Below are 23,381 nucleotides of genomic sequence, written 5' to 3'. Positions count from 1 at the left end.
CCACACAAAAGGCCAGAGTGAAGGAGGACACACCACACAAAAGGCAAGCATGAAGGAAGACACACCACACAAAAGGCCAGAGTAAAGGAGGACACACCACACAAAAGGCCAGTGTGAAGGACAGACCAGACAAAAGGCCAGTGTGAAGGAGGATACACCACACAAAAGGCCAGAGTAAAGGAGGACACAGCACACAAAAGGCCAGAGTAAAGGAGGACACACCACACAAAAGGCCAGTATGAAGGACACACCACACAAAAGGCCAGTGTGAAGGAGGACACACCACACAAAAGGCCAGTGTGAGGGACACACCACACAAAAGGCCAGTGTCAAGGAGGACACACCACACAAAAGGCCAGTGTGAAGGATAGACCAGACAAAAGGCCAGTGTGAAGGAGGACACACCACACAAAAGGCCAGAGTAAAGGAGGACACACCACACAAAAGGCCAGTGTCAAGGAGGACAGACCGCACAAAAGGCCAGTGTGAAGGAGGACACACCACACAAAAGGCCAGTGTGAAGGACAGATCAGACAAAAGGCCAGTGTGAAGGACACACCACACAGAAGGCCAGTGTGAAGTAGGACACACCGCACAAACGTCCAGTGTGAAGGACACACTACACAAAATGGCCAGTGTGAAGTAGGACACACCACACAAAAGGCCAGTGTGAAGTAGGACACACCACACAAAAGGCCAGTGTGAAGTAGGACATACCACACAAAAGGCCAGTGTGAAGAAGCCTCCTGCACGTACGTGGCTGGCTACAGTACCTTGGCTTCTCCTTTTGACCTGTTTTTGAGGAAGAAGTTCCTGCTTGCAACCATGGAGCAAATTCAATTTTGGGTACAAATCCAGTTTGTACCCAAAACTATGTCTCAAGTTGGATGGTGTTTGTCCATCCACTAAATGCATATGTGCTATTTGTTCATGTACTAATTACTATTTTGCAAAGTGCAAATTGCACACTATTTGCCGTGGGCAAATTCTGACTAGCGTATCCTGGAATGAACAAATCAGAACGTCTATGGAAACCCGCCATCCTTGTTGATGAGACGGGAACCTTGGTTGAAGTAACCCAATCAGGTGCTAGGCTTCGTAGCGGTGATTTAGACGGATAGTGATATGTTTTAAAAGTACGCGAGGCTGGGCGCCTACACCCAGCTGCCCTTTGCCTGGGTGTGGCAATGGGAGTCACTCACATAGAGTGCCACGTGTTGCGACATGTTCTGCATCCCATATCAGGTGGAAATTCTCATGAAGTAACTCAAGGCCAGCCAGGTGCACCACCCTGTCCCTGCCCAGGTGTGCCAACTGTCCCTGGTCAGATGAAGTGTGTCATCATATAAAGTAGCCACAGCCGCTCGGCAGCACTCACCCACCTCCAGCCAGGATACATACACACGTGCAGCGGCATGGTGTAAAGTAACTCAAAGGCAGGTAGCCACACTCACGTACCTGGAGCTAGGATACACACAGACATGCAGCGACAAGTTGTTAAGTTGTATAGTAACTCAAAGTCTGGTGACTGTGCTCATCTACCTGGAGCTAGGATATAATCACATTGTGGCAACATGTTTGAAAGTAACTCAAAGCTAGGTGGCTGTGCACACCTACCTGGAGCCAGGACATACTCAGAGTTGAACCATCATGTAAAATAATTCAAAGCCAGGCGGCTGCGCTCACCTGCTTGATAATTGGTTGGAGCCGGGCCATGGCGATGACAGTCACCCAGACAGACATCAAGGAGCCGAGGAAGTCGCAGAATTGCAACACATCATACTCCATGATACAGAAGACAACAATCCCCGGCTGATCACACGCGTGGTAAAACTGGAACACATAGAAAAGGTAGAAGCATGTTAAACAGTGGCAGGTCCCAAAAGGTGACCTGGGGAAAGACATCAAGGCCAGGTACAGAGAGGTGTGGCCTCACAGGTAGACACCTGACGTGCAGTGGAAGATGGATGTGTTAGTACTCACCTCCATAGATGACACACTCAAGGCCTGGCACTGAGAGGTGTGGCCTCACAAGTAGACACCTGAGGTCCAGTTGGACATGGAGGTGTTAGTACTCACCTGCATAGATGACACACTCAAGGCCTGGCATGGAGAGGTGTGGCCGCACAAGTTGATGCCTGAGGTCCAGTTCGACATGGATGTGTTATTACTCGCCCCCATAGATGACACACTCAAGGCCTGGTACGAGAGGTATGGCCGCATATGAAGACGCCTGAGTTCCAGTTGAAGATGGATGTGGTACTACTCACCTCCATTGACAACACACTCAGCCAGAGCTGAACATACGGGGGACCTCTTCCTAAAGCTCCCAAGAGTCGCGGCTTGGCCTGAACCTGTGACACACAACTCCCCAGCCAAGACTTTGCCGCCTAAACCTGTGGCACATGACCCTACCTTTACTCTACCTTGCACCACCTTGCTCTCTTGTACCCCGTCCGGCAAACCCCGCTGAGAAGCACAGCTGTGCAAAATCCTTACAGAAAATTCATAAATTTATCAAGCTATAAACACGCAGAACCCATCGGTAATTATTGCGGTAAAAGCATTGCTGACAGCCACCATCTCTGACGTCAAAGGATGCCCATTTCTGTTTAGGAAAAACACACATTGTAATAACTGGCACTTTGCTGCCCGGCTGATTCCTAATCCTCCCTCCAGCACCCTTTACATCTGTGGACATTAACGCACAGCACGTGGTCACACTGGCATACCCCAAGTGCATTTTATTTTGGAATTCATATGGTGGAGCAGAGTAGAAAAGTAGTTTGTTTAGGTCTCGCCTAGCGACGCAGCCCATGTGCTGCCTGCTAGGCGAGATCTATAGTTGTCGATTTCTCTTCCGTAGGAGGACAGGAGTTGTGCACACGTATGGCTCCCAGCATAACGCGCACATGGTGTGCTTTCACTTTCCCTCCCTCCCCCCATCGGCTCCAGATCTCGGAAGCTCCCGGGGACCAAGCACGGCGTCAGCAGTGCCGGAGTCGGCACCACAGGAAGCATAATAAACACTGGAGGCTCCATCGTTACCACCTCTTTGGGGTAGCGCGAGGCTCTGAATATCAACAGGACTGCCACCACCAACCCGCCCCCTTACACTACTGGCCATGTTTCATGCGAGGTAGAGAGACACTGTGTGCTGCTGTATCCCATGCACTGTGGGAATGGGGCAGGGATACCCTATTGCAACTCTCCGTATTACGCCCTCCAATTGAATCCGCATGAGGGAGGGTCTTCCAGTCACTGGGGTATGACTCACTGCCCTAGTTACTACCGTAACTGGCATTGACAGGTTGCAACATGACAGAAGGGCCCTTTGAAAATACCTGTAAACAGTGAATCAATTCCATCACTGGCTCAGGTGCGGCTCATCACATAGTTCCACGACGGGGAGGTGCCGGTGTGCAGCCTTTTCACGCCAGTTGCAGAACAGAAACCTGCAGTGTGCAGAAAGGACTAAGGCCAATGGTCCGTGAAAACACTGGCATTTCTCCCCAAATTACATCGGCAACGAATTCTGAATCGCGCAGACATCCTCCGCTGGAAGGAGCAGGTCTTCCGTAAAGAATACAGCATGCAGTTTATTTACCACAGACCTCGTGCTCACCAAATTTTGTCTGGAATGCAGCAAACTTCTTATATTCACTGATACATGCAGTATTTTAAATCTGCAATTCAAGAAGTAACAATGTAAACACAGTGGAGCAGATTTACAAGCCCCTTGCGCCACTTATGTGTCACTTTACCCATGTTAAAAGTGACGCAAAAGTGGCGCAAGGGGCTTGTATATAAGCCCCAGTGTTGTTAATTTTCCCTTGAACCCTTTGAGTTTGTATACATTTCCTTAAACTAAGTAGCCCCTTGACTTTGTAGGGCAATCTGCGTGTTTTCTGGTGATGGGCTATGGCCAGCGTTGGATTGGGATTAAAAATCGGCCGGGGGGGGGTTTAAAAAAAATGCACGAATTAGTTTACACTGGTGAAACACGCCTGAAAACAAGTGAGGCCACTTTTGCTTAGGCCTCCTGCCCCGCTCAAAATGGATGCATTAATGGGCCGGCACAGCGAGAGAAAGGGAGCGACACCTCTGCCGTTGATAAGGAGGTAATGGACGCCCAGCTACCTCCAGAAAACCACTCAGGCACCGACTGGGCTACTGGTAGCATCGAACAATGCAGAAATCGCCCAAATCGACACCCCCTCCACCCAAGGCTTTAAAAAAAAGCAGACTGGTTTTCGGATACTGGCCCCTCGGGCATTGGCCGAGTTCCCACGTTACCAATCCGATGCTGGCTATGGCACTTGAATGACACAAATGGACCCACATCTGGAAGCAGCGAGGAAGACAAACACACGGCAGGAGTGCACGCAGGCATTCCCTGCGCAGGCGCAGACGTCACAGACAGCTTACTGTCCCCCGAGGTACCCCCTGAGCTCTGCCCCGCCCCGGCAGCCTGCGTCTAGGGCAGCGCCTGACACGGCTCAGAAGTGGACGAGTGGTTGGTTCAATGCACAAATCATCGCATTGATAGAGGACCCGATATCTTTCTCTCTCGTTATCAAAAGTGTTAAACTTGTAATGTGTCTAATTGAATTGAATGTGTCTAAATATACATATATGCACTTAGGTACGTGTAGATACACAGATGCCTGCATAGTCCGTTAATGTTGCTGAAGTAATATTTCAGGAATGCTCAACGTTTATTGAATCTTTCCATTATATTGAGGGACCGGGGGTTTAAATGCGAAGCTCGCCGGATGCAGTGCGCATGCCCCAGCATCCTGCCAGACAACGGACGCGCTGCATTTGCTGTGAAGGCCTGCATGGAATATGGACCTTGGGGGATTTTTCGACTCGGCTTCCCCGTTCTGTTTGAACTCGTGCTGCTGGGGTGGGTACTAGGCACGTCTTTCTTGCTGCGATGCGTAGCAGCTGGATCATAGCAGCTTGCTCCACATAAAAGTCTAATTATTATTGCATCCTTAATTTTGGTAGACTGTACATAGCGCCTTCTAATAACCCTTATTTATGCAGTGCGTTATTGTACACAGATTCATACATGGTGGCCCAAATGCAATCCATCTGTTGGCCTAAGGGCTGGTACGAACTCTTCCTACCAGCGTGGCCTCGCCCAGGCTGCAGCCTGTTCTAGGCGTTGGTATTTCCATCCAAGTGACAGTCTCCGGTTCACACCCGGAAGCCCACTGCGCATCTCAGCGACCAGCTAACGAAAGCAAACCCTCGCTGTGCAGCTGCATTCGAGGCCTAAGCACATAGGGGCATATTAACAAGCACGGCGTTAAAATTATCGCCGCTTTAGCGGCAGAAAACTGCCGCTAAAGCGTCGATAATGGGCTTGATAATATGCAGCACAGAATTCCAATAGAAGCCCTTGTTCTGGTGTCAACATAGGCTTCTATGGGAATTCTCACGGGTATATTATCAAGCCAATTATCGCCACTTTAGCGGCAGTTTTCTGCCGCTAAAGCGGCAATAATTTTAACGCAGTTTCTTGATAATATGCCCCAGAGTACCGTAGGCGACCGTGCTCCCAGCAGGAGGGCGCCCTAGGACGCCAGGACGCTAATTACCATTCCAGCTGCAGTCCTAGAATATTTGAGAGAGTGCAACTTTTACCAAATTAGACCACTTTGCTTATTTACTAGTGTCACTGTTCCAGGATAATGTTGTGGAAAGTGAATTTTTTTTAAAGGGATGAAAAGTAGTAACTTTGCATTGTGAAAATCGTTGCCCTTAGGTTTAAGATACTAGCAGGCAGATTTACAAGCCCCTTGCGCCACTTTTGAGTCACTTTTCTCATGTTAAAAGTGATGAAAAAGTGGCGCAAGGGGCTTGTAAATCTGCCCCTAGGTATTTTGCCTGTTCAAATGTGAGCATTCATTGTTAGATGCCGGCGTCAGTGCTGTTTCTAAGCACTTCATTATTGGCAGACAAGACATTGGGGGTAGAAGGTAAAGTGGTTTGTTTGCCCACACTCAGGTGAGTTCATGAAGTCAGGAGTGAACTTAAATCACGCAATTTAATTACTACATTTGACATTCCTTTATGACTCGTCAGCAGTAAAATAAAACAAGCATTTGCAATGCAATGGGTCTCGCATTTATGCAAGTGTGAGCTATTGACATTGCAAATGACAATCCCTTTCATTTATGTTTTAAAAACAAAAATAAAAGGCATTGTCATTTGCAATGTCAATAGCTCAAACTCGCATAAATGCGAGACCAATTGCATTGCAAATGCTTGTTTTCTGAGTGGTCGCGTTTCCAGGGGCTTCTAAATGCCCTCACAGTCGCCCGTCTCTCAACCCTGGTAAAAGGTTTAACAGGCAGACGGTTTCCTGGCTGCGAAGTGGGGGCGTCGAGGTCTCTGGAGCCAGCAGGGCAGACCACAGGGGGCCCCGGGAAGGAGGCAGGGGGCCGGAAGCAGTGGTGGGGCCAGGCCTCGGTGGATGCAACTCATCCGTCAACGTCACTTCTGGCTGAGACCGACTGACAGGCAGCCCCCCACGCCAGGATGTCTCTAATCCAATATAGACCCAAGCGGATGGGAAAAGGCCAACATTGTTACCTGAAATCAGATTACTCTAAGAAACCGCCTGCGAGGGGCGTCCGCAGGAGGGAGGGGGCCATTAATGCAGCCCCCACGCCCAGGCATAGCGCTGCTGCGGCCTCAGAGTTTTATTGATGCTTTCTACTTACTAAATTAAAAGTTCCTTTTACTAAATTGGTTCCTAAATGAAAAGTAATTGATTGTGGCGCGGAATCCACCCACTCAGGCATTGTTACATGACCTCACACTCGCTCCTGTGGGGGTCACTTTTCACCCCCCTTACCCCCCTCTTGCTGCTGTATCTTCCACTCAGCTTTCCTTCGCATGATGGATTTTCCTTCCATCCCCCATGCCTGTGGACGGTTCTCCGTGTCCCTCCTTCGCGACTAGTGCTCACGGACATGTACGCAGCGCTTAATTTGTGAATACCTAAATGCCGGGGCTCTCGCCAGGAGGCCACTCAGCCTGCACCACACATTGGCCCTGCCATGCTGCCAATGACTGTACCCCAGCACACCGGAATACCAAAGGATACACAGGTCATTGTACCGGCTCAGGAGTACTCGCATCATTGTTGCGTGACTCACAGCACCTCTCAGATATTTCCAACTTGGATTGGTTGCCGCTATTCGTGTAATTAGGTTACCGCGCCTCTCCATACCAGTACCCTCAATTGGGAATAGCCCCAATCCCAGCCTACCTCCTTTACTATGCGCCAAGACGCTCGAGTAATCTAACGTACCTCCGTGCGACCGCAGTAATCCCTTCCTGGCATTATCACAATAACCTCATTGCTTGCCCCCTGCTATTATCCTTGGCTGAAATTACCTCACGCATGTCATTTTTATGTCCTGATGATGATCCCAATATTGTTTCTATGGTATCGAAACGTCGTCGACCTTATATGCACCGTAAACACAATTGAATTAATTACTCATGTGTAACGGTGTCGCTACATATTGTTTGCTTGTTGCATTTCTTTACACAAGTTACCACCAGTTTTTGTCCTGCCTGAGCCTTTTTCTGAGTTTGTGAATATTTCTGTTAATTTGTGTCGTTATATATGTTGTGTTGGACGCAGGATTGTGTCCCCCTTTTTTCTTGCGTTTTATGTGATTTGATACATTATTACATTTTCTGTCTGGCTGGACAGCTTTAATATAGCACTGATTTCAGGCCTATATTAATTGTTTTCTGTGTAAATCTCCCGTCAGGGGCTATTTTGTAATTATAATGACAGTGCCAGCACAACTACTAACCATCACACTCCTACAGGTGTGACAGTTCAAACTACTCCGGGCCCCCAAAGCGATAAGAATAGGGTGATCAGCAGGTATTAGTCATTTTTAATCAACAACTGTTGTTGTTGTGTTCATCTTTAAATAAGAACAACGGGCCACCATGTGAGCAGCCTGTCATGATTGCAGGGGTAGACGATCATGTGTGGGTGCCGAGCACCGGAAACGACCAGCTCAAGTTAAGCATGTGGATGTACGCATAAGGCGGTGGTGAGCCGCACTCAGAGGACGGGGGCCATCTCTGCACTGGTCCTCCCGGTCTGCGACCTCTGCTCTGGAACCTGCTCTCGACCCCGAGGTAAGTCGGGAGAGATTGACTGCTCCTTGACTTGGGATCCATGAGGCTAAACCATCTCAGCTCTGCCGCAAACGCAACCATACACCAACCTCATTCGGAGTGTGAGCCTCAGTCCTTAACTTGCCTCAGTTTCTCACTTGCTTCAGTCTCTAAGTTGCCTCAGTCTCTCCCTTGCCTCAGTCTCTCACTTGCCTCAGTCTCTAAGTTGCCTCAGTCTCTCACGTCCTGAGACTATTACTTGCCTCAGACACTTACTTGCTTCAGGCTCTCACATGCCTCAGTCTCTTACTTGCCTCAGACTCTCACTTGCCTCAGACTCTCACTTGCCTCAGACTCTCACTTGCCTCAGACTCTCACTTGTCTCAGACTCTCACTTGCCTCAGGCTCGCACCTGCCTCAGGCTCGCACCTGCCTCAGTCTCTTCCTTTCCTCAAACTCTTCATTGTCTCAGACTCTAACATGCCTCACCCTCCTACTTGCCTCAGTCTCTCACTTGCCTCATACTCTTCCTAGCCTTAGTCTCTCCCTTGCCTCAGTTTCTCACTTGCCTCAGTCTCTAAGTTGCCTCAGTCTCTCACGTGCCTGAGACTATTGCTTGCCTCAGACACTTACTTGCTTCAGGCTCTCACATGCCCCAGTCTATCACATGCCCCAGTCTCTTACTTGCCTCAGTCTCTTACTTGCCTCAAACTCTCACTTGCCGTAGTCTCTCCCTTGCCTGGGTCTCTCACTTGTGTCAGTCTCTCACTTGTCTCAGTCTCTCACTTGCCTCAGTCTGTCACTTGTCTCAGACTCTCACTTGCCTCAGCCTCTCACTTGCCTCAGCCTCTTCCTTGCCTCAGCCTCTCACTTGCCTCAGCCTCTTCCTTGCCTCAGCCTCTCACTTGCCTTAGTCTCTCCCTTGCCTGGGTCTCTCACTTGTGTCAGTCTCTCACTTGCCTCAGTCTCTTCCATGCTTCAGTCTCTCACTTGCCTCAGTCTCTCACTTGTCTCAAACTCTCACTTGCCTCAGACTCTTACTTCCCTCAGTCTCTCACTTGCCTCGTCTTTCACTTGCCTCAGTGTGTCCCAGGCGTCAGTCTCTTCCTTGCCTCAAACTCTCACTTGCCTTAGTCTCTCCCTTGCCTGGGTCTCTCACTTGTGTCAGTCTCTCACTTGCCTCAGCCTCTCCCTTGCCTCAGACTCTCCCTTGCCTCAGACTCTCACTTGCCTCAGTCACTCACTTGTCTCAGACTCTCACTTGCCTCAGACTCTTACTTCTCTCAGTCTCTCACTTGCCTCGTCTCTCACTTGCCTCAGTGTGTCCCAGGCGTCAGTCTCTTCCTTGCCTCAGCCTCTCACTTGCCTCAGCCTCTCACTTGCCTCAGTCTCTTACTTGCCTCAGCCTCTCACTTGCCTCAGTCTCTCACTTGCCTCAGCCTCTTCCTTGCCTCAGCCTCTCACTTGCCTCAGTCTCTCACTTGCCTCAGTCTCTCTCTTGCCTCAGTCTCTTACTTGCCTCGGACTCTCCCTTGCCTCAGACTCCCACTTGCCTCAGACTCTTACTTCCCTCAGTCTCTCACTTGCCTCAGCCTCTTCCTTGCCTCAGCCTCTCACTTGCCTCAGTCTCTCACTTGCCTCAGCCTCTCCCTTGCCTCAGTCTCTTACTTGCCTCAGCCTCTCACTTGCCTCAGCCTCTTCCTTGCCTCAGCCTCTCACTTGCCTCAGTCTCTCACTTGCCTCAGTCTCTCTCTTGCCTCAGTCTCTTACTTGCCTCAGACTCTCCCTTGCCTCAGACTCTCCCTTGTCTCAGACTCCCACTTGCCTCAGACTCTTACTTCCCTCAGTCTCTCACGTGCCTCGTCTTTCACTTGCCTCAGTGTCTCCCAGGTGTCAGTCTCTTCCTTGCCTCAAACTCTCACTTGCCGAAGTCTCTTCCTTGCCTAAACTCTCACTTGCAAGTTTTCTTTTTATTGAATATCTGTGGCTGTAGCAGCAGGGTGCCTTTACTTCTAGAGCATCTGCCAAAAAAATCACATCTTTGTGCCAAGTATTTTGGTGTGTTAGTGTTGTAGTGGCTTTGACTCAAGATTTACTTGTATTTTTGTCTCATACGGTAGCCAGTTCATGGATTTAAGATCCGGGGAGATGTATTTATGTTTTTTTTAGCTACAGTGACGAGTCTGGAAGATGCATTTAACGAGGCCCTTAGAGACCCCGGCTTGGATCTAGGAAGGCCACAAGGCCGGCCCTTAGAGACCCCGGCTTGGATCTAGGAAGGCCACAAAGCCGGCCCTTAGAGACCCCGGCTTGGATCTAGGAAGGCCACAAAGCCGGCCCTTAGAGACCCCGGCTTGGATCTAGGAAGGCCACAAAGCCGGCCCTTAGAGACCCCGGCTTGGATCTAGGAAGGCCACAAAGCCGTCCCTTAGAGACCCTGGCTTGGATCTAGGAAGGCCACAAAGCCGGCCCTTAGAGACCCCGGCTTGGATCTAGGAAGGCCACAAAGCCGGCCCTTAGAGACCCCGGCTTGGATCTAGGAAGGCCACAAAGCCGGCCCTTAGAGACCCCGGCTTGGATCTAGGAAGGCCACAAAGCCGGCCCTTAGAGACCCCGGCTTGGATCTAGGAAGGCCACAAAGCCGGCCCTTAGAGACCCCGGCTTGGATCTAGGAAGGCCACAAAGCCGGCCCTTAGAGACCCCGGCTTGGATCTAGGAAGGCCACAAAGCCGGCCCTTAGAGACCCCGGCTTGGATCTAGGAAGGCCACAAAGCTGGCCCTTAGAGACCCCGGCTTGGATCTAGGAAGGCCACAAAGCCGGCCCTTAGAGACCCCGGCTTGGATCTAGGAAGGCCACAAAGCCGGCCCTTAGAGACCCCGGCTTGGATCTAGGAAGGCCACAAAGCCGGCCCTTAGAGACCCCGGCTTGGATCTAGGAAGGCCACAAAGCCGGCCCTTAGAGACCCCGGCTTGGATCTAGGAAGGCCACAAAGCCGGCCCTTAGAGACCCCGGCTTGGATCTAGGAAGGCCACAAAGCCGGCCCTTAGAGACCCCGGCTTGGATCTAGGAAGGCCACAAAGCTGGCCCTTAGAGACCCCGGCTTGGATCTAGGAAGGCCACAAAGCCGGCCCTTAGAGACCCCGGCTTGGATCTAGGAAGGCCACAAAGCCTTGCCCTTCCATAATCCAATCGTGGAATAACCAAGGCTCGGACCGCCGATTTGAAGTCGTCATGAGGGAAGACCTGTTTTATTTTCTTTAGAATGTTCATTTGGTAAATCAATCTTGAGTTTGTGCTTGGGTGGGACGATGAGGAGGAATTCTGTTTTGATAGCATTTGGTTAGAGATGGTTTTGCGTGAGCCAGTTTGAGTATCTTGTAGAGTTGTGTTGAGGGGCCTGATGTCATCTGGGGATGAGATTTTCACATACAGTGGGTGTCGTCGGCATACATGGGATATTGAATGTTGGAAGCTTTCGAGGTTTCTGCTAGAGGCTCCACGAAAAGCTTGAAGAGAGTAGATGAAAGGGAGGGCCCTTGGGAACCCCTAGGATGACCGATGTTGCAAAGGCCAGACAGGGGCTGATTCACCGAAACTCCTTGGGATCTGTCGTGAAGGAACAAGGTGAACCAGTTTAGCACGGCTCATGACTTCCCCATCCTATGCTCAAGTGAATCTAGTTAACTGTCGTGTTTAACAGCATCCAGCGCAGAAGATAGGTCAAAGCGGGTAAGAAGGCAGCTTCATTGTTGTCCAGCATGTTTAGAATATCGTCAACTAAAGGTATAGTGCTTGTCAGACCCACTTTGTTCACCGCTTACCGCTCTTCCACCTTTGATTTTCACCACTCTTCCAGGTTGGGTCCCCTGGGCCGTTGGCAGGTCAGTACATCTTGCATTTAGCAAGATAAAAATCATCACAGGAAAGAGCAGAATCCAGGCTGATTCTGGACCCGCCAACTATTGCTGAGCCGATCTGGCTTCAGAGAAAAATCCTAAGCTGCTCCCTGTGCAGTTTGCTGTCATTAGGGACACACTGGGGCGTGGCTGCAATGTGGCCCTTTTAATTCACAGCAGTAACTTTTAGGGCACGAGGGAGCTTTCATACTTTCGGGTTTAGCTGATATCACACAAATGCCTCACTTAAAGAGCCATCAGCATTCCTTTTGCTCGAGCCTTGTCCTGGTTCCGAGGTAGCTGAAGCCTCACATCTTCCATGCCAATGCCATCGAAGAGGCGAAGACCCTCTGATTGCCACTGCAGAGTTACTCCGAACCTAAGCGATGGACTGGGGGCAGGCTGTTCTGTTTTCAAAGCTCTCTGTGTAAGAGCTGGGCAGGAACTGTGAGAAGAGCAGATATATCTGTCTGTATAAGTCATTACACTAATAACCGTTTCATAGCCCCTATTAAGTCTTTATTACTGCACAAAGAAACCCTTCTAGCAATCTTAGAACAATGAAAAATGTAGTAAAAAACAGTACATTTGTAAACATATGCCTTGCAGTTTCCAAGCAGTCCCTTGACGCCGGTTCATCACTCATGGAGATATATTTCAAGGATGCCTGCAGCCCAAGCAGTAACCATTGAGCTGTCCACATAATATACAAACCAGGGTTCTGTGTTAGACTTTTTGGTTTGCAGCAGGCCCATTAACCCTCTAAGCTCTTTTATGACTAGATGACACACAGATTTATCCAGCAAGAGCATTAACCACCAACTCAAAGATCTCTGCCGCAGTTTGTGACCAATAAAGTAAGCCACTAAAGATTTACTCTTGCTTTTGTCTTTGTTGACAGTTTGTTTGAAGCAGAGTTTTTACAAACAAGTTTAAGTCTGAGTAGACTGGCAGACTCCGCTTCTTATGACCCTGTCCCTCGTGACGCCAGCCCGTCTGCTGCCTCCCCTTCACTCCCAATGTTTGGGATCCGAGAGTAAACATTGTCCACTTCCATGACTGATAATAATACAACCATTGGATAAAAGTGCATTTTCTGCTGCATCACAGCAGCTCTGAAGGTCTCCGCTTGACCAGTGTTGATGTTGGGGATTTTGAGGAAAGTCTTATGTACCGCATCCCATGTGTAGGGCAGTCGCTTGGGGCTATGGGTTATATTATAGGTTTCCTCTGTGACATTAGATATTTCTCTAATCCTTCCAGCCCTAATTTCTAAAAGCAGTTCAACAGTCCCCCAAGAGAGGTCTGGGCACCTGGAAGTATAGAAGCAACCCTTGGCGGATGCACTGTCGCGATCACAGCTGGAGAGACCCAGATGTGGTGGTCACCGCCTTGATCTACCAGGCCTCCTATTGTCCAAATCAGACTTACCAATGGAGTTGTCGCCGGGTGCTATATGGTGGTTGGGGACACAGAGAGGATGGAAGCAGGTACAGACATGTCAACGCCTTCGCACATGCAGGACTCTAGCTTACGTCACACGTACCAAACTTGTAACATTACATGCCAAGGCTGTCCAGCTGCTCTCATAAACATCTTTTATACAGAGAGCCTTTGAACATTTCCCTGGATACACAGTAATTCCAATAATGCTTCCTTATTTCTCAGTTCAACGAGGCGTGGCAGAATTTTAGGCACTGTTTGAAAATATCGTCACACCTTGAAAATGGTGTGCGTAACCTCTATAAAACTCAGAGGGCCAGATGTGTGACCATTGGCAATTACGATTCTCAAATTGCAAGTCGCAATTTGTAAATCACAATTGCCAATGTACAACAGTGTCTGAGACACTGTTTGCGATTCCCAATGGGGTCGCAAATTGAATGCCTCATGCATTTTAATGAGGCTGTCGCAATTTGCGACCCCATTGGGACGGGCTGGCACTCCCAGGGATGGTGGCCTGCTGGGGTCAGCAGACCTCCATGTCTGGGACTGCTTTTAAATGAAACAGCTTTTTTTTTTTGTAAATTCAGCCCGTTTTACTTAAAGGAAAACGGAATGCATTAAAAAAAATGAATGTTTTTGTTTCATTTTTTAAGGGCAGGTAGTGGTCCCTGGGACCACTGCCTGCTCTGAAAAAAATGTTGCGCACCCATTCACAAAGGGGAAGGGGTGGACCACTTCCTATTTGTGAATGGTTTACCTTTCTCTTGAAGAGGGTGGTAAATTGTGAGTGTTTTGCAACCGCAATTTTGGTCACAAAACATTCGTACATAGGATTCAGACTCAGTATTAGGAAGGGACACCCTCGGAACACCCCTTCCTAATAGCGAGTCGCTAACCCTATTTTGCGAGTCGCTATTTAATTAGGGACTCGCAAAATAGGGTTAGTGCATGGCCCACAGGTTTTTTGTAGGCCTGGGCGGTAAATTCCGTTCCGTTCGCGGAATTTGCGAAATTTGGGTAATTTCGCGTTCCGCGGAGAACGCGAAATTGCAAAAAAATCTACGTTCCGCAACTTCGCAAAATTTTTTGCTTGTTCGCGTTCTCAATATGCGTGTTCGCGATATATTTCACCCCGAGCACGCAAACAGCAATCGCGAACAGGAAAAAAGTATCACGAACAAGCAATTCCGCGTGTTCGCGGAATTTCTGCATGTTCGCGGAGATTTTTTACCGTTTCGCGGAGATTTGCGTAGCGCGATTACGCAAATTCCGCCCACCCCTAGTTTTTTGCATGCGCAAACGGGTCTAGAACCCATTTGGGCATGCAAAGGTCTGGCACATAATGCCTACTTGAACGTTCTTCTAGCGTGGGCTGTCAATGTTGCAGCCCTGTTGCAAAAAGACGTGGGGTGTGCAATTTTTTTATTTTACTTTTTTCGTAATTATACCACATTCTGCAAAAAAATAAATGCAATGGAAAACTGGCACTTAGCACTATGTCTCAGCTTCAAACGTGTCCTAGTTTCCATTGTGAACGTGAGGACACATTTTGCATTTAAAAAACATAGAGCAAAAAACTCAAGTCCCCGGAGCAACAGCCCCTTGTATTCTGGATATTCCCAATCTTCCCGCGCCCCTAAGCGCAGGGCTCGCGCCAACAGCGTAGTTACACCAAAAGGTGCAACAGCATCATTTCAGGAATTTTGTGTAACAAACGTAACACAAGATTGTGCAAGCTTATGTTGGCACATTTGGATTTTCAGCCAGACCTAAAGGAGACCCTGTCCCACTCTTGACAGGGACAGTTCTTTCCCATAGAAGGAGAGGTCACACAGACAGAGGAGACGGACAGGGTCAGAGTGCCCCCCCCTTCCCCCCCCCCCCTCCGGTCAGTCACAGACAGAGAGCATGGAGAGGCTCTTTATGCCCAGACTGACACAGAACACGGAATCTGACTGCTCACACTCCAGCTTTGAGCATTTTTAGGAGTGAAAGTAATTAGCATATTTGATGACATCACAGGAAGTGATGAGACAGAACTTTTAACATCAAGGATAACGAGACGTGCCCAGTAGAGGAGTTGACCCAATCTATGGCTAGGACGGTCCACCTTGAATCTGGGGAACTGGGTTCGAGTCTCAGCAATGACGCTGAACATCCCGTGATTCTGGGCAAATCACTTAATCTCCCCGTGCCTAACGGGTCAAGTTCGCGCTTTATTAAATTTTGTAAAATAAAGGTAGGAAGGATACACTAACAGTTCTTATGGTCGGCTCATGGTGTGCACAAGTAGTGAAGCAGCGGTCTGATATGTCCAGAGCAGCCCACCCCACTGCTGGTGAGGTCTCAGGACACCTGCAGCGGAGGAGCTTTCTACACGCACCACATCTCAGAGCTGTATTTACAGTTGACGCTATAGCCCTTCTTGCCAGGGTGCGAAATGTGACGTCATGAGTGAGAGCTCAACCCATACTCCAAATGCGTGAGTCCCGCTTGCAATGAGTGAGACTCGAGGTCTCTACACTCATGGACAGACAGAGATCACGGATACTGGCTCCCCCTACTCTCAGACAACATGGACAGACTCACTTCACAGACTAACAGACACCATGGACAGACTCACTGCCCCCACTGACAGACATGGGTAGACTCCCCTTTCCCACTTGTATAGATGCCCCCCCCCCCCCCCCCTCTTCCCACACTGGGTGACAGGCAGCCTCCTTTCGCCCACAGTAGTAGGGGGGACAGCTAGACTCCCCTAGCCCGCACTGGCCCCAAACTCACAGACCCCAGGCCTGGCCCTATAGATCTCTGCCAGACACAAGCCAGGGGTCCACTGTGGCTCTCTGCAGGTTTTGACTCCTCAGCCCGCCCTGTGGCTCTGTCCAGCCGGTGGCCTCCCGCCTATCCCTGGGGCTCACATCAGTCCCCAGCCTGCCCTTGGGGCCACAGGCCCCGCCCCCAGAGATGCCCCCACCCCCCTCCCCCACTCTCGCTGCAGCCAGACTCACCGTGGAAAAGAACATGGTGAAGACGTACACCGAGGCTTCCAGGAGGTAGTGGCTACGGATGGCGATGGCGACCGGAGGCACGAACATAAGGTTGCTGAGGCAGAGGAGGAGGGTCGAGAGCAGCTGGAAGCCGTAGGTGAAGGCCTCGGAGTTATCAGTGCAGCCCCAGCCGTTCCAGCCTGTAGGAGGGAGGGAGGCCGTGAATGCAACAAGATCACACGGAGCGCTTGCGAGGCAATGAAAACAGTGCGGTGGGTCTTCCCGTTCCCTGTATACCAACAACTACTGGCTATCCTCACACGTGTGATCCCCAAGCTGCACTGCGCCAGTGGCCCACACCTTGGCGCCCCCTGTTTCATCCAACACAAAGTGCAAGAGCTCCAAAGTGCTGTGGCAAGAGCGCTCCTTACACCAGAGAGCACAGGGTGGTCTCCACCAGTAACTGGACACTCAATGCTCAAGGCACTTTGCATCATCCTTCCACGTGTAAAGTCCACTCTACCTACAAACAACAAGGTTTACACAATACAAACAAAAGAAGAGCCTGTGCTCCAGGCTAGCAGCACTGACCATCATCAGGACATCCGATGGAAGCTGTCTCAAAGAAGGCGCCGCGCTCTAACACTCAATGCTCAAGGCACTTTGCATCATCCTTCCACGTGAAAAGACCACTCTGCCTACAAACAACAAGGTTTACACAATACAAACAAAACAAGACCCTGTGCTCCAGGCTAGCAGCACTGACCATCATCAGGACATCCGAAGGAAGCTGTCTCAAAGAAGGCGCCGCGCTCTAACACTCAATGCTCAAGGCACTTTGCATCATCCTTCCACGTGAAAAGACCACTCTGCCTACAAACAACAAGGTTTACACAATGCAAACAAAAGAAGACCCGGTGCTCCAGGCTAGCACCCCTGACCATCATCAGGACATCCGAAGGAAGCTGTCTCAAAGAAGGCGCTGCGCTCTAACACTCAATGCTTAAGGCACTTTGCATCATCCTTCCACGTGAAAAGACCACTCTGCCTACAAACAGCGTTTAAACAATACAAACAAAACAAGAGCCTGTGCTCCAGGCTAGCAGCACTGACCATCATCAGGACATCCGAAGGAAGCTGTCTCAAAGAAGGCGCCGCGCTCTAACACTCAATGCTCAAGGCACTTTGCATCATCCTTCCATGTGTAAAGACCACTCTACCTACACACAACAAGGTTTACACAATACAAACAAAACAAGACCCTGTGCTCCAGTCTAGCAGCACTGACCATCATCAGGACATCCAAAGGAAGCTGTCTCAAAGAAGGCGCCGCGCTCTAACACTCAATGCCGCCGAAGCAAGAAGTCTCCAGCCACATGTTCCTTCCAGAAGAGCGAGCGTCGGAAACCTGGCTGTCCGTGAGACGATTACATCAAGCCACCCTGGGATAAAACCTGGCACAATAATCCCCCCTGTTCATACGAGTATAGTCTAGTGCCACGAAACACGCCCAGCCAGTACAGGCACCTTCCTCAAGCTGGGGCGTCCACACGCCTTGCTTCACAGTGGCCTCGACCCAAGAATGGGGTACCATAACTACGCCATCCGTTCAATATTGGGAGGAATGACTATCACACGTCACCTGAAGACCAGCCTCTCGACTGATGAGATGGAGGGCTCTCTCTATAGTCCCTCCTCACACATCACAGACAGAATCATTAACCACCTTACCTCCCACCTTCAACCATGAGACAGAGGACCAAACCTAGCGTCCACCTTCGAACTGCCCTAACACAGGTGGCAAGGAAACATTAACACATTTCCCACACTACTTTTAGCTCATAACCCGGACCTGCCCTAACCCCATCCCCCATCCTCCATTGACCCTAAACTCTAGGAATGTAGTGCAATATTGAAAATGCCTTCTGGTCACAGAAAAATATTTGTGCAAACCAAAGCAACAGGGCTGCTGGATATAAAGGTGGCAGCAATACTGAACTTCTAATCCAAAAATATAGAATTTACTTGCACCTTTTTTATTAACAAAAATCGGTAGCATATGTGGCTGAAAGTTACTATGGCTTAATCCCCCTCAGAATTCACAGCAGTGGCCTGCAGAACCGGAAACGCCCAGAGGGGGCGTGTTTCAGTCCCCCAGCATTGATGACTGGATACAAAGCCATCAGCGCCCACGAGCCTGTTACATGGTGAACAATCAGATCTCAGCGCTGGTCATCATGACTTGAGGGATGTGGCAAGGCACGCTCTCGTCCTGCACGGCTTCCAGATCCGGCCCTTATGGCGAAGTGTTAGACCTGGCATCTTGGCGTGGGTCTCCCTTCCATTTTTTCGTTGTGCCTCATATGTTTTTGCTGGTGTTAGTTGCTCAGGGCACTGTGCCACTGATATCCAGTGCCACTGTGCAAGTGCTCCCTATTGTAAATTCATGTATAATTTGTGATTCCATGACTGGTTGGTTTGGTTTACTTGTCAGACCCTAGTACAGTGCACCAGGAGTGCCCAGGGCTGGTAAATCCAAATACTGCTGGTGGGCTTGCAGCACTGGTTGTGCCACCCACAGAAGCAGCCTGTAAAAGTGTGTCATTGCAGAGCCTGCATGCAGTCTGGTACTGTCATGCTGACTGGGCAAGTGCACCCACTTGCCAGTCCCTAAACCTTCCCTTTTCTTCATATCAGACACCCCTATGGTAGGCCCATGGGCAGGGTGCATTGTAAGTGTAAGGTAGGACATGCCCTGGTGTGTGTGGCATGTCCTAATAGTGAATTACAGCCATTTTCGTTTTTCACTATTGCAAGGCTACCTGTTCTCCATAGACCAGAATGGGCAGTTTGGTTATTGCATTTTATAATCCTAACTGACTCAGAGAACATGGTAGAAATTCGAATTTTGTATGCCTGAACTCAGGATAATAGAATACATCTTTTAGTGAAGTTGGTTTTAACATTCTGTGTTTGAAAATGCCACTTTTAGATAATAGGCATTTTCTTGTCTAACCATTCAAACCTGCCTCTGCTAGGCTGTGTATTCCTTGTCTGGAGTTTGAGTGACAGGGCTGGGGAATTCCAGGAGACAGGGTGAGGTGTCCCAGTGGTTAATAGAGAGATCTGCATCTAGATGGGTGGGAGGAGTTGCACCTGGGACCTGAATAGGGCTGTGCCTTCCCTCCACAATGCTGGCTCCACCTCCTGTGGTGCGTCTGATGTCTCTGCCCTGCACTCTGAAAAGGAAGAAAGAGTCAGGTAAACAAAGTGCTCCAGGACTAACCAGAACCGGTTTGAAAAAGGCAAAGGCCCCTCTGCCATCAGAGGACAAAGGATATTTTAGTATAAATATTGGGACCCTGATCCCAAGAATTTAGATCACTTTGGGAAAACAAGAAGAACATCTGCTGAGGGAGGAACCAGAAGAAGCTGAGGAGGAAACTATAACTGAACATGGGGGATTGGCCTGCAGTGGTTGCCTTACTACCAAAGAGAGGAGAAAGGAACTTTGTGTGTACTTTTGCTCAACTTGTGAAGGATCTCCAAGGGCTTGGAAAAGAGCTTGCCTCCTGCTGAAGTCTAAGGAACAACAGACTTCACCCCCAGCTCCCCAGAGTTCTTTGGAAGTGCCAGCTGCTGGGCCTTCTGAGGGACTGCGTGTCACAGGAGCTGGAAGCGCGACTCAAGAAGGAGAAGCGTGCCGCCGTCGGAGCTGTGGTCGTCGCATTTCGTAAAGTGTGTCGCCGCTGCATCGCATCGAGCGGAAGCGTCTCGCATCATCCCGGAAGTGTCTCGCAACGCCGAAGAAGTGTGCCGCCGTCGCAGCCATCGTAGCTGACGCATTGTACCGCATCAAGAAAAGCGCCTCGCATCCACGGAGAAGTGTGCCGCCGTCTGAGCTGTTGTTGTCGCATCGCGTAACGGGGTGTTGCCGCTGCAGTATCGCATCGAGCAGAAGTGTCTCGCAACGTCGGAGAAGAGTGCCGCTGCCAAGGCCCCTGTCGTTGCATCGCGTAAAGGGTGTCGCCACTGCAGCTGACGCATCGAGTCGAGTAATCTCTCAACATCGGAGAAGCGTGCCGCATCTGGAAGTTCTTCACGTCTTTATTTCTTTGCACCAAAATCTTCAACGCATCAACATCGTTGCAACACTTTCGTTGCCCTGCGTGTCGCATCTAAAAGGTACATTGACTTAAAGTGTTGCACCTAAGAACTTAAGAGAACTAAGTTAAATTCTACCATCTAAAGTGACAGTATTGTGTATTTTTGTCGTTTAATGGTCTTGTGGTAAATCTATATAAAGAATACTTATTTTTGATATAAAACCTGTGTGGTGTTCATCTGTAGTGTTGTCACTTGATTACTGTATGTGTTCACAAATGCTTTACACACTGCCTCTGAGATAAGCCTGTTTGCTCGTGCCAAGCTACCAAGGGGGTGAGCAGGGGTTATTTTAGGAGTGTACCCCCTTACCCTGACTAGAGGCGAGGGTCCCTATTTGTCACAAGTGCATACCTGTGCCAACGAGAGAACCCCAAGTCTAACACGAAGCGTGAGACTGCTAGAATTATTCCACCAAACTATGGAGATGAGACTCCTGGAGAATTGTGGATAGGGCGCTGGCTCTCACAGGGAATCCAAGGGCAGCACTGAGCCAACTGGAGACTGTGGCAAAGGAGTTCGGTGATGAATCTGGGTATGGACTAATGTCAGACAAAGGCATTTCATGCACATGGATTAAATAACCTGCAGGATATTAACAGTGCTACTAAGCTAGATTATTCTGAGATCATGTTAGTTAAGAAATATTAATCCTTTCAAGTGAACTAGGAAGCCATGTTGAAGGAAGTTACCAGACTCCCGAAGAAAGGAGAACACTTTCCATTTAGCCTAACGTGATTCAAACAGCAAAACTCCCCAATGTGCTGTTTTTATTTCAGGCCCTCCCATTCATAAATAGATTTGTATGGAATCCTAAAAGGACGAAGAGCGCCTTGAAACCTTTGGGGGAGGTTCGCAGCACATTTGGTTTGCATGAGGTATATGTCACCTACTGCTATGCACAAAGAATTACTGCTAATAGGGCCTGCTGGTAACTAGTGCTGCAAACACATGTGTGAACACAATGTGCACTATGGGTGGTGGTGTAAAAACGTGAAGAAATACCTTCCACCTGATTTTTGGGGTATCACATGGCTGTAAATGCCACATCATTTGTCAATCCACCAGCGTTTCACTCTGCACATGGAAAAGGTCAGGGCTATTGGAATTATGCCATCTTGAGGCCGTGGCAATTTTTGCATAAATATAGGATTGCCGCATTTGCCACATAATCTACCATCTACCACATAATCTGCAGATTTTAACAAAAAAATTGCTTATACCTCAAACGGTTCAAACGTTACTAAAAATGCAGTGATACGTGTTGTCATGCAATGGAAGGCCTTTTGCAGAGCTGTACTGGTCACCCTTCTGTTGCTTATTGCTATATTTGGGCATTACATTTGTACTAATGAGGTGCAACCAATGCACAGACAGAGTACCCAAGTTTAAAAATGACAACATAACTAAGTATTACTGCTACAAAATGTGCTGCATAATGCCACATAATTTGCCTTGTCTTGCCACATAATTTATTCAACCCTGCTGCATACTTTGGCCCTCTCCTGCCTCATAATTCCAGTGGCGATGGAAATAGCCTATCAAGAGCAGCTGCGCCCTTCTTGCATGCGGCGTGTCAGTGCTCACCTGCTTTGCATTCACAGGCCGCGTACAGGTAGTTGTTGGTTCTCAGCAGCTTGCATTGTCCGTATGTACCGCAGTCGTTGATGCACGGGGACAGGTAGGTCCGCAGGTTCACCTCCGCGGTGACGTTGCTGCACGGTTCATACCTGTCGATGGAGTAAAGCACAGGGCGTCAGAGCGTCAGCGGTAGGTGTAACCATGACAGCACAGTTGACACACTTTGACACTGGTCAGCAATGAGTAACACAGCAACCAATAGAAACCACATGATATTATGTGCAGATGGAATAAACCAATGACAGCACTGGAACGCCCCACCCAATCAGCCTTCAGTGAAAGAGTAAAGGTCAGAGGTGTCTGTAGGAGCTAGCCATCAGCCATTCCAAGTGACACCTCAAGTGCCTATCTAATAGGGGTGGGCAATACATTCCACTGCACCAGAGGAGTTAGTGGAGTTTTGGCCACTCCGCGTTACGCACGTAACACGGAGCTCAGGCCAAATTTCATCAACCTCAGCGTGGTCGAATTTTTTCTCATGTGCGGCACGCCAATGGTAAATTTGTGACTGTGAGTGAGATTGGTGTCCCCTAGCACAATTTTCGGGTACAAGGAGGCCACCCGGTGAGATTTTCTCTACACGGGCAGCCATGAACGATGGCAACTGTTCGTGGTGAGAAAGCTGCCGCCCGAGTATAAAATCTACTTGAGTGGCAGGAAAGAAGCTGCGCCCCCTGGCACACCCTGTGGTGCCATTCACACTGATTTTACAGCGCAGAACAAGCTCCCAGCTCTAAAAACCAGTGTGAGCTGAGTGACGTGCCGATTTCAACCTATTCGCGGAACTCCGCAGAATCTTGCTGAGTCTTCATGTAACTCTGCAGAACTCTATAAGTCCCGCTCAGTCCTAGGGACCGTGCAAACAGAGGATGTGTTGGCAATTAAGTACCGGTGCCAAGGACCTGAAACCACTGGCTCAGATGAAGGAATGTGCGGGAGGGTGTGAAGGGCAAGGCAGTGGCCGGAGATGGACTCTTTTTCTTTTTTTCGCCCACAACCCTCACAACTGCTCTTCTTATAAAATGACCAATGTGGGTAAAGAGGAAAAACTCCCTCTATCATGACTGACAGTTAAAACTC

The 23,381-nt window shown here is 49.4% G+C and overlaps 1 protein-coding gene across 1 annotated transcript in view; it reads right to left on the bottom strand.

Annotated features, from left to right (window-relative positions):
• TMEM8B (transmembrane protein 8B) overlaps positions 1-23,381 on the bottom strand; it is a 707,705-nt gene that overhangs the window by 39,785 nt on the left and 644,539 nt on the right. The window contains exons 9-11 of the mRNA XM_085640668.1: positions 22,248-22,390; positions 16,518-16,696; positions 1,687-1,833 (exon numbers count right to left, since the gene is read on the bottom strand). Coding sequence (XP_085496794.1) covers positions 1,687-1,833; positions 16,518-16,696; positions 22,248-22,390 — 469 coding nt within the window. The remainder of the gene's footprint in view (positions 1-1,686; positions 1,834-16,517; positions 16,697-22,247; positions 22,391-23,381) is intronic.

This window comes from Triturus cristatus, chromosome 2_1, assembly GCF_964204655.1.
Source record: "Triturus cristatus chromosome 2_1, aTriCri1.1, whole genome shotgun sequence".
Lineage (NCBI taxonomy): Eukaryota > Metazoa > Chordata > Amphibia > Caudata > Salamandridae > Triturus > Triturus cristatus.
The sequence above is the reverse complement of the archived record's forward strand: the minus strand, read 5'-3'. Positions and strand labels throughout refer to the sequence as shown.